Source organism: Crinia signifera, chromosome 6, assembly GCF_055691185.1.
Source record: "Crinia signifera chromosome 6, ASM5569118v1, whole genome shotgun sequence".
NCBI lineage: Eukaryota > Metazoa > Chordata > Amphibia > Anura > Myobatrachidae > Crinia > Crinia signifera.
In genome coordinates, this window is record NC_139222.1 from 200,013,760 (window position 1) to 200,028,264 (window position 14,505).

At 48.8% G+C, this 14,505-nt stretch overlaps 1 protein-coding gene across 1 annotated transcript in view; it reads right to left on the bottom strand.

The window, feature by feature from the left end:
• The window catches only part of AFMID (arylformamidase), a 35,326-nt gene that overhangs the window by 5,052 nt on the left and 15,769 nt on the right, over nt 1-14,505 (bottom strand). The window contains exons 7-11 of the mRNA XM_083148609.1: nt 13,688-13,760; nt 12,134-12,231; nt 11,292-11,370; nt 6,657-6,792; nt 4,391-4,495 (exon numbers count right to left, since the gene is read on the bottom strand). Coding sequence (XP_083004735.1) covers nt 4,391-4,495; nt 6,657-6,792; nt 11,292-11,370; nt 12,134-12,231; nt 13,688-13,760 — 491 coding nt within the window. The remainder of the gene's footprint in view (nt 1-4,390; nt 4,496-6,656; nt 6,793-11,291; nt 11,371-12,133; nt 12,232-13,687; nt 13,761-14,505) is intronic.

Below are 14,505 nucleotides of genomic sequence, written 5' to 3' on the forward strand. Positions count from 1 at the left end.
CGATACCGCCGCCGTTCCTCCTCCTCTTTTTTCTCCTCCTTGCGGGGCCTATCCAGATTAAAACGCTCTAATGGGAGCAGTGAAAATATATCCACGTATTCCCTTTTCCAAATCTTCTCCCTCACCTCCTGCCTCAGGTGTGCCCCCAATGGCCCCTCAAAGCATACATACACCTCCCCTTTTGCAGTGTCACTAAGCCTTCCACTCTCCTCCTGCGTCACCACACTACCTCCTTCAGCCCCAGGCCCACTGCTCCCAAGCACCACACTGCTAACCGGCATCCCGCTGCTAACTGGCACCACACTGCTAACCGTCACCACACTGCTAACCGGCACCCCGCTGCTAACCGGCGCCCCACTGCTAACCGGCACACTACTACTGACTGGCACACTAATGTTAGCTGGTGTGCCCGAATTCTGTGGCGCCCATGCCGCCGCCGGCGACGGCCCCGCCCCCTGCCGCAAACCCACCAACCAATCTGCAAAACCACTCAATAGCTCAGTAAAGCCCCTATTCATCTCCCCCTGGAGGGCTAACCCTCCCCCCCCCCTGACTTTGTGCTAAAGCATTAATAGACATAGAGACAGACTCACCAGGCTGCCTGGGGGCTGTGAACCCAGCAGCCGCAGGTCCAGTGTCCTGACGATTCCCAGCCAATGGGGAAGGACCAGGTATCTCTCCATCATCTGCAGACGCTGCCATCTCTCTTCTCCTGTCATCTCGACCCTCAGGTACAGCACCAGCCGGCGCGACCGCGTTGGGGGCGGAGCCAGCTGTGCGTCTCTCGCTCCGTGTACCAGGCCTGCGGTCCGCAGCCTGTACTTCTGCCCCCCTGGCACGACTCACCCCGCGCTGGGCAGCAGCATGCCCCGCATGCCCCGCCGCTCCCGGTCCAGAACCACGCACCGCCGGATCTTCGCGCACGTGGGGGGGGATCCCCCCCACGCGGAGGGTTCCGCCTGCATGTAGGATTCCTCCCAGACCTGGTCCTGCGGGCGGAAGGTGCCCGGCCCGCAGCCTGGCCTGGAGGGTCCCTGACGGGGCTCCTTGAACGGCGCTGAACCCTGGGGGACACAGATGGGCTGAAGCGCTCCGGAGGCCTGGACCTCCGAGGCCGTGCGCCCGCTGGAGCAGCCTCCTGCGTTGCTGCTCCCAGTCCCCCCAGCAGACCTGACATCTGCTGCTGCAGCCACTCTGTCCCTCTGGTACCTGCTGCCTCCCTGAGGGCAGCCAGCGCTGCAGATACCTCAGCATCAGCGTTTGGGGAAGCCATGGGAGATGCAGTGCTGCTTAGCTGTTCAGAAAAATCTCCCAGTGACCCCTATTTCCTGCCTGCACTCAGCTTATATACCCTTACTACACCCCGTTAAGCCCCTCCCCCTATGACCCTCTCCTTAGACACCCCTTCTATGACTGTCTAGCTAGTAGCTCCCTCCAAACCCTGTCAGGGGAGCCTACCCCCAGGCTTTTGCCTCCAGTCCGGCTCCTACATTTTGGTGCCCTGAGCCAGAAAGAAAATTGGTGTCCCCTCAACCCCACACTCAAAAAAGAGACATTGCGAACCAAAGGCGTGTGTCAATAATATAGGGTTGTGGCTTCAATAAGCAAGATGTGTGGTCACAGAATAGTGCCAATTCACAATACACCCGTACACATGTTACTCCAGGCAGAGCCCCTTACGCACATTATACCAGGCAGAGCCCCTTACACACATTATGCCAGATATATACACATTGGCCCTGATTCTGGTTGACTCAGTAAGCTGCGAAGCATGCAGCTTACCGAGTCAAAGAGATCCTGCCCTACTGGTATTGTGACAACGTTTATGCATGAAGATACCCCAAGCAACAACACTATCAGAAGCACAAACCTCAACATTACATTTATTCTCTCAGGCAGTGGTTCCCAAACTTTTTCTTAAATGATGGCACCCTAGAGTATCAGATTTTTTATATGGCTCCCCTAGGCCAAAAGTCTTTTGTTGAGAAATTTAGTATAAAATTAATAAATTAAGAAAATGGTATTTATGCTTCATCCTTAAGATTACTTAAGTGGCGAAGGCAGGATTTTTTTTGGTTCCCCATACACTGATATATCTGGGGGCCCCCCATCCCTTCAAATGCTATTAACCTCCCATTTTGTTGGAACATAAACTGGAGTCACTGCGGCTTGCGTTCTTTCCCAATTATGCCCTCCCTCACCCCACAGATTGGGCTGTATCGCACTCCCATACCCCGCAGCCTGCGATCTATACTGTACTAATTACACCGATGTACTCCCTTACCCTGTGGCCTGTGTTCTATCACTCTGGCGTGCTCCCTCATCCTGAGCTCTATCACACTGACCTGGTCCGTAACCCTCCCTACCCCTGCAGCCTAATCCTTACCCTTGTATCCTGCATCCTAACCCACCCTACATATACACACACTAATGGTGTGTACACACGGTAAGATATGCTTCCGATGTTGCCGATATAGTGAACATCGGAAGCCATATCGCATGCAGATCGCATGCTTTTTTAGGGCTTGCGAGCCCGATGCGCGTCCCGTGTGAGCGCAAATCGGCAGCCAAATAGAGAGGGCATCTACTACACAAAATTTTCAAGTGGAGACCCTATAGCGCTCTGAACACAAAAAAAATTATACACAGTACTTCCCTTTTTGGATCTTATGGGACAGATGGATGGAACAGAAGATCCTGGTAATCAGTTTTTCATTGTTGGTTCATCTTTTTCATCTGGGATCTTTTTCAAGTGTACACTTGAAAAAGATCCCAGAGCGGATCGAAACGCGCTGTGTGATCAGAGGAAGGTGATTGCTGTTTGACTGCTGCTATCCAGTTTGGGACCTTGGTTGAAGACTCTGCCTGGCGGACTATCCGGAAGACCCCCCAGGTTGTAGAATTCTATACTTCGCCATTTCTTCCTTTACCTGGCAGTCACAGTGACCACCCTGTTTTCATTTTATTCACTTTGTATGTTATGTACTTCTGGATGTGGAAGACATTAAAGTTTTTATGATCCATATACCGAGTGGTCCTAAAGATACCTTGATGTGAACGTCACAGCCTTTTATTCAGTAAGTTGGGGTACGCATCCCGTTGGCTATACCGTCTCATTCACCTCATTTAAAAGATACCTTTATGTGCGAATACTACATCCACATAGTGTGAGTTGGGGTACACTAATAAAAGATACCTTGATGTGTTTAACCACCACATCTTTGATGTGAGTTTTGGTACGCTCATCTGCACATTCCATTTATTGGTGGAGGAAAAACAGCTGCACAGAATCCCATCAATCTGCACGAGTGTATCAACCCATTTATTGTATGGACAGTTTATCAATCACATGATCCCTCTGTTTCCATTGTTTTGCATGAATAACCAACAATGAAAAACTGATTACCAGGATCTTCTGTTCCATCCATCTGTCCCATAAGATCCAAAAAGGGAAGTACTGTGTATAATTTTTTTTGTGTTCAGAGCGCTATAGGGTCTCCACTTGAAAATTTTGTGTAGTAGATGTGTTGTTGGAGGAGTGGTGTCTCCTCATCAAGTGTTTGAAACCTAGTAGCAGCTGCGCCCAAGGGTGATCCAACTATTTTTCTTTCTAAATAGAGAGGGCAGGCAAGACTATATAGTGCAGATCTGCACTATATAGTCTAAATTGTGCCCCTCCATGCATGCCATGCGAGTCCCGATGCGATCTGATCGTATCGGGACTCGCATAGCACGGCATATCGCCCCCATGTGTACACACCATAAGCACTTACTATTACATTACATTACTATTACATTACAAACACCCAGAGAGTGCATTCTCACTCTCTGGGTGGCCCTATAATGGCAGCAGCTTCTCCCTCTTAACCAGGCTCAGCACAGCAGGAGCCTGAGTCCCATGTAGCCACGCCCCTTCTGGAACCTGTGTAGCCCCGCCCCTTCAAGTCCCATGTAGCGCCAGCCACCCCCACCCCCGAAGTAGCTGAGCAGCAGGACCAGGCTTCTGATCCGAGGCTGGCTGCAGGTGTGCAAGACATATGAGCGAGGGGAAGGGGAGGGGGGGCACTTTCTGAGTGACTGAGAGGGACAGAAGGCTGAGCGGGGGGGCTGGTGGGCCTTGGGGACCATCAGGTCATCAGGGCCTGGGACGGCTGTGCCCCTTGACCCCCCTGTCGCCGGGCCTGGGTGAAGGTTAGGATTCACTTCTGTTTGTCAACATATATTATGATTGGAAGCCACAAGCATTGGTTTTGCCTATTACATTGGTCATAAATAATTTTAATTGGACCTGGACCACCAACCCAGTGCACACCTGCAAGTATCCCGAGGTGCCCCTGGGTGCCACAGTACAGTTTGGGAACAACTTTCCTACGGTGTTCCAGCAACTTACCTGAGTCAGGACATAATCTTCCTCTGTTATCTTTTCAATGACATCAAAGTGATCAGTACCATCTACCTGTTTGTAGGAGACACAACTTCCTAATTCCTTCAGACTCTAAAATGAAAGACGAGAGTGTTGTCAGCTTTCTGTGCAGTACATAACATTTAATAATACCTTACATAAAATTCCTAATAAACCCATAAAACAGATGCATTTCCTCGATGCCTACACATCACTGGTTGTCATTTGTACATCATTATCTGAGGGGTGGGTCTTGTTATTCTTATCCATGGTATTTTACTATGATTGTATCCTATGGTATATATATTAAGAGTATTATGAGTAGAATATGATTTGAGGCTAAGGTGTCAATTTACTAAAGTGTGAGTTTTAAGAAGTGAGAGATGTTGCCCATAGCACAACTAATCAGATTCTAACCTTTACCCTCTAGAAGGTCCTAGGTACATGAAAAAGAATCTGATTGGTGCTATGGACCATTCCCCTGCGCGAACATGCAGGGGAGTGTGGTGATCAGAATCACCCCCTTAGTCGATAAACACCTGTTGCTTTATTTTGATACCAAAGGGAGTAACAACTGGGAGAATTGCAGTCCAAGGGAAGGGCCAAAATGTGTTGATGATAATAGTGTTATTTGTTTTATTCTTTGCATCATGTTTCCAGCTATATCTGCAGTTCAGATATCTGAAAACTGGCCAGACTGAGAGGTAGAAAGATGGCGGCTGTACTGTGTGGGCGCCCTGTGTACACCTCACACTGATTATAGCATACCAACTTTTGTTCTTCATAAATCAGGACCTGCCACCCAGAAGGGGATGGAGATAATGGATTGAGAGCATGACCTCTGAAAGAGGGGTGTGGCCTAGTACCACAAACCCTGTTTTCAGAGCAGCTCGCCCCAACTGTCCAGCCCCAAAGACATTGCCACCCTCAGGAGGGACAGCGGGACAGTCTCCAAATAGCTGTAATTGGGACAGTTGGGAGGTATGATTATAGACATGCCCACTTATCTGTGTGAATCAGCTTATATGAATATACTGTACATCAGTGGCATCAGAAAGGGAACCCAGGACTCGCCATCAGAGGGGGTGACACCAAAATGCCGGCTTCTTTTGCAGTGACAGGAGCTGGATGCTGCAGTGTGATATTCTACTGCAGCACTTGTCTCCATGGACAACCCAAGATTTCTGGAAATACTGGGCAGCCCCGACAGTGACGTCATCGGGATTACAGTGAAGGCCATGGTCCCTATAACTTAGGCCATACCCCTTTTTGGTCCCACATTTCTCCTGGGCACCAAGTGTCATAAGAATCACCTCTAAAATATAAGGCAAGCCAGGGCTTTCTGGAGCATGTAGTGCACCAATAAAAAACACCCATATTTTTAACTAGTTAGAATTGATTATTCCATATTGCCTTACTGGTGCTGGAAAGAGGCTAAGAGCATTCAGTATGGTACCATTATTTTCATGGGGAGTTGCCCTTGGGGGAGAAGGGCACATTTCAAATAGGGACTTTTTCAGGGGGTTGGTGTTTCTGTTTGTCCCGTGATTTTTCCAGTACCGGCTTAGACTAAATAGTGGTGTTGACAAGATTTTAGTGTTGCAGTCTGTTGTATTTATGTAATCTGTATTTGCATGAACACACCCTTGTTTCATTCAGGCAATTTTTTGCACCTTACTGCTTTGCCCATACTTGCTGCCCTTTAGGCTGCCCATTTGGAAGGGGGCAGACAGGTCAGCACTGCAGGGGAATGGCTTAGCAGAAGTGGGCAGTGCTGGGGGGGGGGGGCAGTACGCTGTGATGTGGTTCCACCCTCACTATAAAATGCAGTGATTACTGTCATGCAAAACACTTCATTGGCCACCTCTACGGTCCAGTCCACTTGGAAAGTACAGTAGGTGGCCACATTCAGGAGCCTTGATGATTAATCTGGGAGATTAGGCAATAATAAGGCACATGCGAACAACTCTGCAATTGTGCATATGTGTGTTGCCTTTGTGATCGTGTACTGTTCAAGTTTGTGTAATTTGCACTACACAAACTGGCATGAATTCAACTCAGCAACAGGCTCATTGTGTTCCTTCAAGTGCATCATCCTTTAAATGTTTTCTACAGTTTATTCACTTCCATTGGCATTACTGCAACTGGTCTTGATAAAGGATAACACATGTGAGGCCTACTAAAGACAAATAAGTAGCTGGAAACAGATCAAAATGTTGCTGAAAGACACTACAGGTTACATACTGAAAGTTACCTGGAAAAAGTCCTGCGATTGTCGGTGGAACTCTGGAGAATCATGCTCTGCTACGACGATGAGTATGTGACAGGCTTCAGAGTTGCTCTTTATCTGTGTAAGATATTGCATGGGGCTATTCCGTAGGGCCACCTCCCTGTGAAATCATACGAACATATCAGCCAATCATAATCTTACATTTATTAGTGCTTAACTGGTTCGTCAACACTAGTATACAGCATATTGGTGTCACACAATTGGAAGACAGGTAAACATACTATTCTACCAGATGGAACGGGGCATAGTACTGGTCAGTTCTGGAATATAGCAGTGGTCACTGGCCACCCAGACAGCATATTATATCTTAAAATTTCATACTTTTACCCTTCTGTTAAATAATCAGAATTGCAACACCTGTCTTCCTGTGAGTGTCCTTAAAGGCCAAACTGTGGTCATGTGATTTGAATGACTGAATCATAACATTGTTAAAACTATTTACCTGCAATTGATCAAACGTGCTCCTGTGAGTATGGGCCAGATGTACTACGCTTCAAAAGTGATAAAATGGAGAGTGATAAACAGCCAGCCAATCAGCTCCTGCCTGCCATGTCACAGACTGTGTTTGAAAAATGTCAGGCAGGAGCTGATTGGCTGGTTGTTTATCACTCTCCATTTTATCACTTTTGAAGCTTAGTACATCTGGCCCTATGTCTGATGCAGATATTGGAGTGAGCAGAGACATTATTTAGTGTGCATTAACCACTTGAGTGGTATGCGTTGCTGCAGCAGGCTCTCCTGGAAAATTTCCGGGCATACCACTAATATCAAGGTGTGCGCCAGTGGTGCCTGCAGCTGTGCACCACTGGCGTATCACCTGTCCGGGCACCCGCCACCTCCTCTACCCTCCCCTCCTGTCACTGCCCCTCACCTCTCTGCTCCAGTGATCATATGCCAGAGCTCCCCTGCTGCTGCCCCCGCCGCCATTATTTGCAGGGAGCAGGTTGCAGGCTCAAGATGTTCGGGGCAGCTCGGGAGTGCTCAGGAGTTCAGGCGCCCGAGGCCTCCCGACCCGCCCCGAATGAACATCCCCAAGCCTGCCTCATGTGGTCACTGCTGTGACTGACAGCTGGGGCAGTGCCAGAGGAGCTCTGGCGTACAAACACCTGAGCGGAAGTGAGGAGGGTGCCCGGACTGGCTACGCTCTGTGGTGGGTTTTGCTGGGGCAGGACAAACCTGCCCTGGTAGGTTTGCCCTGCCCCAGTAAAACCCACCACTTAAGGGCTTAAATGTTATAGGTCTCTTTATGGGACCAATTTCTTAAAATACAGTTATTTAATGTGCCATACACACGGGGCGATTACAGCCCCATTTCTAAGTGATTTGTCTTAAGGCCCATACACACTGGACGACTTTGAGTTCAAAGTCGCTCAAAACAGCATGTTTGAGCGGCTTTCAGCTCAAAAGCCCAATGTGTATGCCCCGGCAAATACTGGTGAGCGCTGCTGCGCGCTCCCGCATCATCGCTGGGAAAGCCGTTCATCTGCTGGTATTGCCAGCAGATGAGCTGCCGTCGGCACCTGGCACAGGGAAAGCCGCTCAGTGTGTATGCACTGAGCAGCTTTCCCCCCAGCGATGAACGCTATCATCACTGTCCATACACGCTGGGCATAGTCGCCCAGTGTGTGTGGACCTTTAGAAATGAAGCACAGATCGCACCCCGTGTATATGGCCTCCGGCGATGGTGATGCTTGGCCTCATGTGGTGCTAGTGTAGAAGTACGCCCCGGTGAAGTAACACCGGGGCGGAAGGGGCAGTGCTGCCGCCGGGTGGCACCGCCCCCTGCAGCCAGGGTCAGTGTACTTGTGCGGTCACTGGCCCTGCTGCTGGTTGGCGCCTGCTTCCTTGCCTGGGGTGGCCTGGCGCCACCCCAGGGAGCCGGAAGCAGACCCTCCAATGACGCCGGGTGTGGGGGCAGCGGCGAGCCTTCCCCGCTGCTCTCCACGAACAAAGGAGATTCAAATGTGGCGCCAAAGGAGAGCCAATCATGGCTCTCGCTCTGGCACCCAATGGGAAGCTGCAGCGGCGAGCCAACCCGGGCTCACCACGTCGCAAGCCCCGCCCCCGGGCTCTGGTTTGAACTAACCAGCGCCGGGAGCAAGGAGTTCAGTTCAGGGCCAGATCAAGACGCGATGAGAGCCCCGGAGTGGAGAGAGACAGCCGCTGGAAGCCCCGGGAGGCGGCAGCTGTGCGCGCAGGACTGCTACACGCTGCCGCCCACCAGGCGAAGTACACAGTGCCGGGAACAGCCGGCAAAGACAGAAGAAGCCCGGGTGCGGCGGGGTGCAACGCAAAAGAGCTTGCCCCGGCCTCCGCTGCCCCGGTGAAGATGCCAGGAAGCCCGGAGGTGGTGGGAAGCATCCCACCTCCAGCGAAGACGGCCCACCCACGTGGCTGGACCAGGCTTGGTCCAGCGGAAGGCCCGAGGACGGGTAAGTCCACATGCGGGTCCCCTCCCTAGACCACCAGGTGTTCGGGCAATAGGCCCGTGGGCCCAATTCAGGCACCAGGCCTGCGGGACCATAGTCGAGCTCTAGGCCCGTGGGGGCCTCAGGTTGGTGGCATTGGGCATTAGGCCCCTTGTGTGTGTCTGGCATTAGGCCCAGTTGTGCTCTGGGCTTTAGGCCCATATAGTCGGCCCTCAGGCCCAATTGTGTTTGCTGGGCACCAGGCCCAGCTGTGTCGCTGGACACCAGGCCCATCTGTGTCGCTGGGCATCAGGCCCATCTGTGTTGCTGGGTGCGAGGCCCAGACCCCCCAGGGCTGAGGCCTCTCCGAAGAAGTAAGAGGTCTGCGTCGACAGGCCGCGAATTCAGGTATCGCCACAAGGGTTATTGTGGTATGGCTGGGAGCAGCCAGAGGGAGGTAGGCCCTCGTTAGGTGTTGGTGCAGTGTTGTCTATTTGCATTGTACTGTTTTATTTGACACCGTGTGCTGTATACTGCACTTGGGTTCACCAATTGTGGCCCTGTGCAGATTGTGTTCTTTTCAGGTTGTGCGTGCATCAGGCCGCAGGTTGCGTGACGCTAGGCCGTGGCATCGGAAGATCTGGTGCTAGGTCGCTGGTTGCGCGGGCGTTAGGCATCAGGTTGCGTGACGCTAGGCCGTGGCATCGGAAGATCCGGCGCAAGGTCACAGGTTGCGCGGGCATTAGGTGCCAGGTTGTGCGATGCTAGGCTGTGGCATCTAGGGATCCAGCGCTAGGTCGCAAGATATGTAAGATGGCTTCAGGCCGCAGGTTGCACGGGCGTTAAGCCGCGGGCGTTAAGCCGCAGGCGCGTTGGTGTATTGCCCTGCCCTAGGGAGCAGGAGGTTATGTGAGTTCACTTTCAGGTGCCGGTATCCGCATTGGAAGCGTGACGGAAGACCAGTAAACGACTGGTGAGTAGAAATTGTATTGCATCTGTTGTCGTGTTGTTTGTGCTCCTTCCCCTCCCCGGAGCGTTCCCCCACCCCAGTTACACCTGCCGTGTTCCACAAGCGGGTGTAACCATTCTGAGGCCAATAGTGCCTGTGATGAGCATCCCCTCCCCCCTTAGGGGATTTCCCCCCTTTGTTCCCTTACAGGTGCAGTCGCTTCCGGAAACTAGTGGAGCAAGAGGAAGGTACCGGGACCACCATAGGCCCGAAGGTGAGAGATGGAGCGCAGCGAGGTGAGTCCGCGCAGCAAGCATTAGCGTCAGGTTGCGCGCCCCCGCGCTTCCCACACTTTTGCCTCACTAGATGTAAGGGGTATTACCAGGGTTGACGACCCTCCCGGAATGTTCATGAGACTCCCGGAATCTTGGGACATCTCACGGACTCCTGGAAGAGGACCCCTTTCTCCCGCAGCTGCTGCTTTGCTTCCCCGAAGTGTGTACTGCGCATGCGTGATAACACCACTGACACGATGAAGCAGCGCAGTACACATCCCAACAATACCTGCATCAGCTAGGAGACCTCCCCGTTCTCTGCATACGACACACAGTACAGTGTCCAAGTGAAGCCGGCCCTAGCAGCAACAGGTAATAGCGGCTTGCACAAATTGGCCGGCAATTACGCTAATTAGCCGCCGTATTTTCAATACGCTTTAATTTATGCTTAGTAAATTAGGAATCACCATTCTTTTGAATAGTGATTCCTATTCGTATTTCCTGATGGCGTATACATTTGTATTTGTAAATACAAATCCGAATGTGCCATAAATACGAATACGAATATGTGTATTTTTGGCATAGTATAGTTTCTCCTACAATGGTTCTTTTGGACAGATGTGTTTAGAATATAGGGAAAGTATGGTATACATTTTGAGCCATAGAAAAATGGCACTTTTACCTGGGCGCAGTGTGAAAGTTGTTGACCTGGGAATTTAGTGGGTCCATGGTATAGTGTGAACGGAGACCCAGGTTTTTGCTAATTTGAAAAACTCTGAGCTGAGAAATTCCCGGTCATATGTCTGAAAGAGGTAGTAATTATTAACTCTGTCAATTTGATTTAACCATCTGTGCTAAGCCATGGAGAGCTTAAATTAGTGTTTGAGGACCGCATTTAGAAACCTCTGCACTAGGATGTTAACACTCACTTTCTAGTGTAAAGTGTGTTTGAGCCAACAATACTTACTGTGACATCTTTATGGCATCATTCGCATATGTATATGTGATGGGAAGTAGGTCATACACTCCACTGACCAATATTGCTCCTGTAAGGGAGAGAGAGAAGCTAGAGAATCAAAACCAAAGCCTAATTGTAGACATTATGGGTGATATTTAATAGGATGAGATATTTAGACTTTTGCAATTTTTAGTCAAAAACTACCGAATTCGCAAGTTTTTCAGAAATTGCCAATTTCAGGGTACTTTTTGCCATGAAAATCGCACATTCTTATCTGTTGATTTTTTTCTCTCACTTCAATTTGCATGCAGATGTTTTCCCATTAAAAAGTGTACAACTTGCAAATTTAAAAAAATCTATAAAAGTCAAAAATGTAAAAAAATCAAACTGGATTGCCGCTTTAAAAAACTGGAAATTTCTCACTTTCTGATTCTCTCATCCTATTACATTTCACCCCATATTTGTCTAGAACTCAATTGGGCAGATGTATTAGCCTGGGAGAAGAGATTGAATCAAAGGTGATAACACACCATCCAATCAGCTCCTACTGTAACTGTAAAGTACAGAATGGGATTAAAAATTCTCCAGGCTTAATACTGTACATCTTCCCCAATCTGTGAAATGTATAGACCATAGGTACAGATAGTGTTGAAGGGTGCTTACATTTATTAAAGGTGTGATTTTATTTATTACAGTATATAATAATTAAACACATATCAAACGAATAAGAAGATGCAATCTTCAAACATTAAGAATGCATGTCTGAGATGTTAGTAAAAGCATACTCAGATTAAGGCGTACTTCACTTTGGGGTAAAGGGGAATGTTAGATCACTTCTTTCAAGCACTGACCTTTAATGTTTGGCATCACCCCATATTCCGACCAGTCAGTACAAAGGGCCATGGCTGCCAGGTGGGCTCCGGCAGAATGACCACATAGATAAACCTCGCTGAAGAGAGCAATTGACACAGAACATAGCACACCTTGAATTTTTGTGCAAGATATCATTAAGATTGGTGAGCAATGTCAGAGGACAGCTCTTATATACTTATTTTGCATATAGTTATCCTGTATATAGCACTAACGTCTTCCTCAACGATGTACATATGAGGGGTGTACAATAAGTTTCCGAATCTTTCAATTTTTTCAAAGTATTCCTTGGAGGAGTCTATGCAAAGTTGCATGTGCACAAACAACTTGTTGAAGCAGTTGGACCAGTCCGATGCAGGAATGTCTTCTACATGCTGTATGTAGGTCTACACTGCAGCTTCCAGTGACTCAAAACGAATCCGGCACGTCTTGAACTTGATTTGTGGGAATACAAAGAAGTTGCAGGGGGAAAGGTCTGGACTGTTCAGTGGATGGCCAAGCTCTTGGATACATTCATGGTCAAGAAAATCCATAACCTAATGGGGTCCACTGGGCCAACTATTGTTTGGGATCAACACTGTAGATCCAGGATTCATCACCACTGATGATCTCCAACAGAGTTTGAGTAACCGCCATGAAACCTGGCCAGCATGTTGTAGCACAAAGTTGTCCAAGCCTCCTGCTCTCAAGTTAATTTATGGGGCTCCAAGCATGCAGAAACCTTACTCATGCCAAGCTTTTTATGGAGTATTTAGTAGATGGATCCCAATGAGATGCCTATCTTCTTTTCAAAATGGGTCACAGCAACCCTGGCATCCACCTCAACTATGGCCTGCATGGCAACAACATTGTCCAGGGTGATGGCAGACACATGTCGCCTGCAGTGCTCCTCGTTTCCCAGGGTCATACTCACATGCTAAAATTCTGCAAACTACTGAAACACAGTGGTCCAGGTTGTGTATATTCTACCTATGCGGAAAGTTATTGCACACCCCTTGTACAGAGCACTATGACAATGACTTGATTTTAACATTTACATTAGAACCCTGATGGAACAGATTACACTTGAAAAAGCAAAATAATAGAAATGTATAATCTGATACTGGGGGGTTATTCTGGTTAATACTCTCAGATGTAAATTTGCACCCTTGCGAGTCAACCAGAACCCACCATGTGAATGGTGGTACACCCCTCTTGCAGCATGTGTTCACAGGGCCTGCGAATAGATGTTCGCAGCCTGTTGGTAAACACCCACATCATTCGATAATCGCTCACACACATGTAATGTGCACACATATCTAAGTGACTTTCAGATCACTTAGATTTGCGTTCACCCTTGGGAGGAAGTGGGCGGGCTGCTGAAATTTGGGCAAACAGCAGGCGGTGCTAAAAGGCTCGCAAATCCCGCTGCTTTGCAAGCCAACCAGAATGAGGGCCCTAATGTATTATAAACATTGAATAGACATTGAATAGACATTTCAGAGCTTCATGACTGAAAACCTACAGAAGACCTTAATACCAGAATTTAGACTTACGTAATCTTTGGATACTGCGTAATGGCCACAGAAATGCTGCGCCTGACCTGCGACACCATGAGGTCCATGTTACCTATAAAGAATGTGATACTATTACTCTAATTAAGCCTAGCCAGTTCCCAGTTGTACTTTTGCAAGAATTATTTCACAGCTCAACCCTTTTAAAGCAATACAACATATTTGACAATGCCAGCAACATTGTGCGGTCATTACATATGGGCAAATTCCAACATATGCCATGTTTTGCCCACACAATAAATTTGGTGGTGGCGCATTTCCTTAAAAGTGACAGGAGCACCTGAGTCAAGCACAGTGCAGGCTAATTTCTGTGTTGTGCAAGGTTCTCCAGCCGTTTGAACTTGCCACATGTGAAGTCAGTTCCGACACTGCCAGCTTGAGTCAAGTCATTCCCCATCAGGCTGTTGCAGAAGCAGCTGGAGAAAGTAAAGGAGGAACTAAAGAGTTGCAATTCCACAAAGCATGTAGGTCTTGTGGATGAAGCCCTTCATACGTTTTGCCAGAATATGAGGGTGGTCAGTCTATTAAAGTCAGAGGAATACATTCTAACCACTATGCTCGATCCTCGGTTTAAAGCATATGGTGTGTCTCTGTTTCTGATGGACACAAGTCTACAGTGGTACAAAGGCCTGCTGGTCAGGAGATTGTCATCTAAAGTGGACTGTGATATGGCAACAGCTCCTTCTTTATTTTCTCCCACCTGTGGCTGCAAGGAAACAGCTCAAATTTCCTACCTGACCCGCTGGCGGTGATGCAGGGTAGACAGGAGAGAGTTTGGACAATTGGTCCAGACTGAAGGA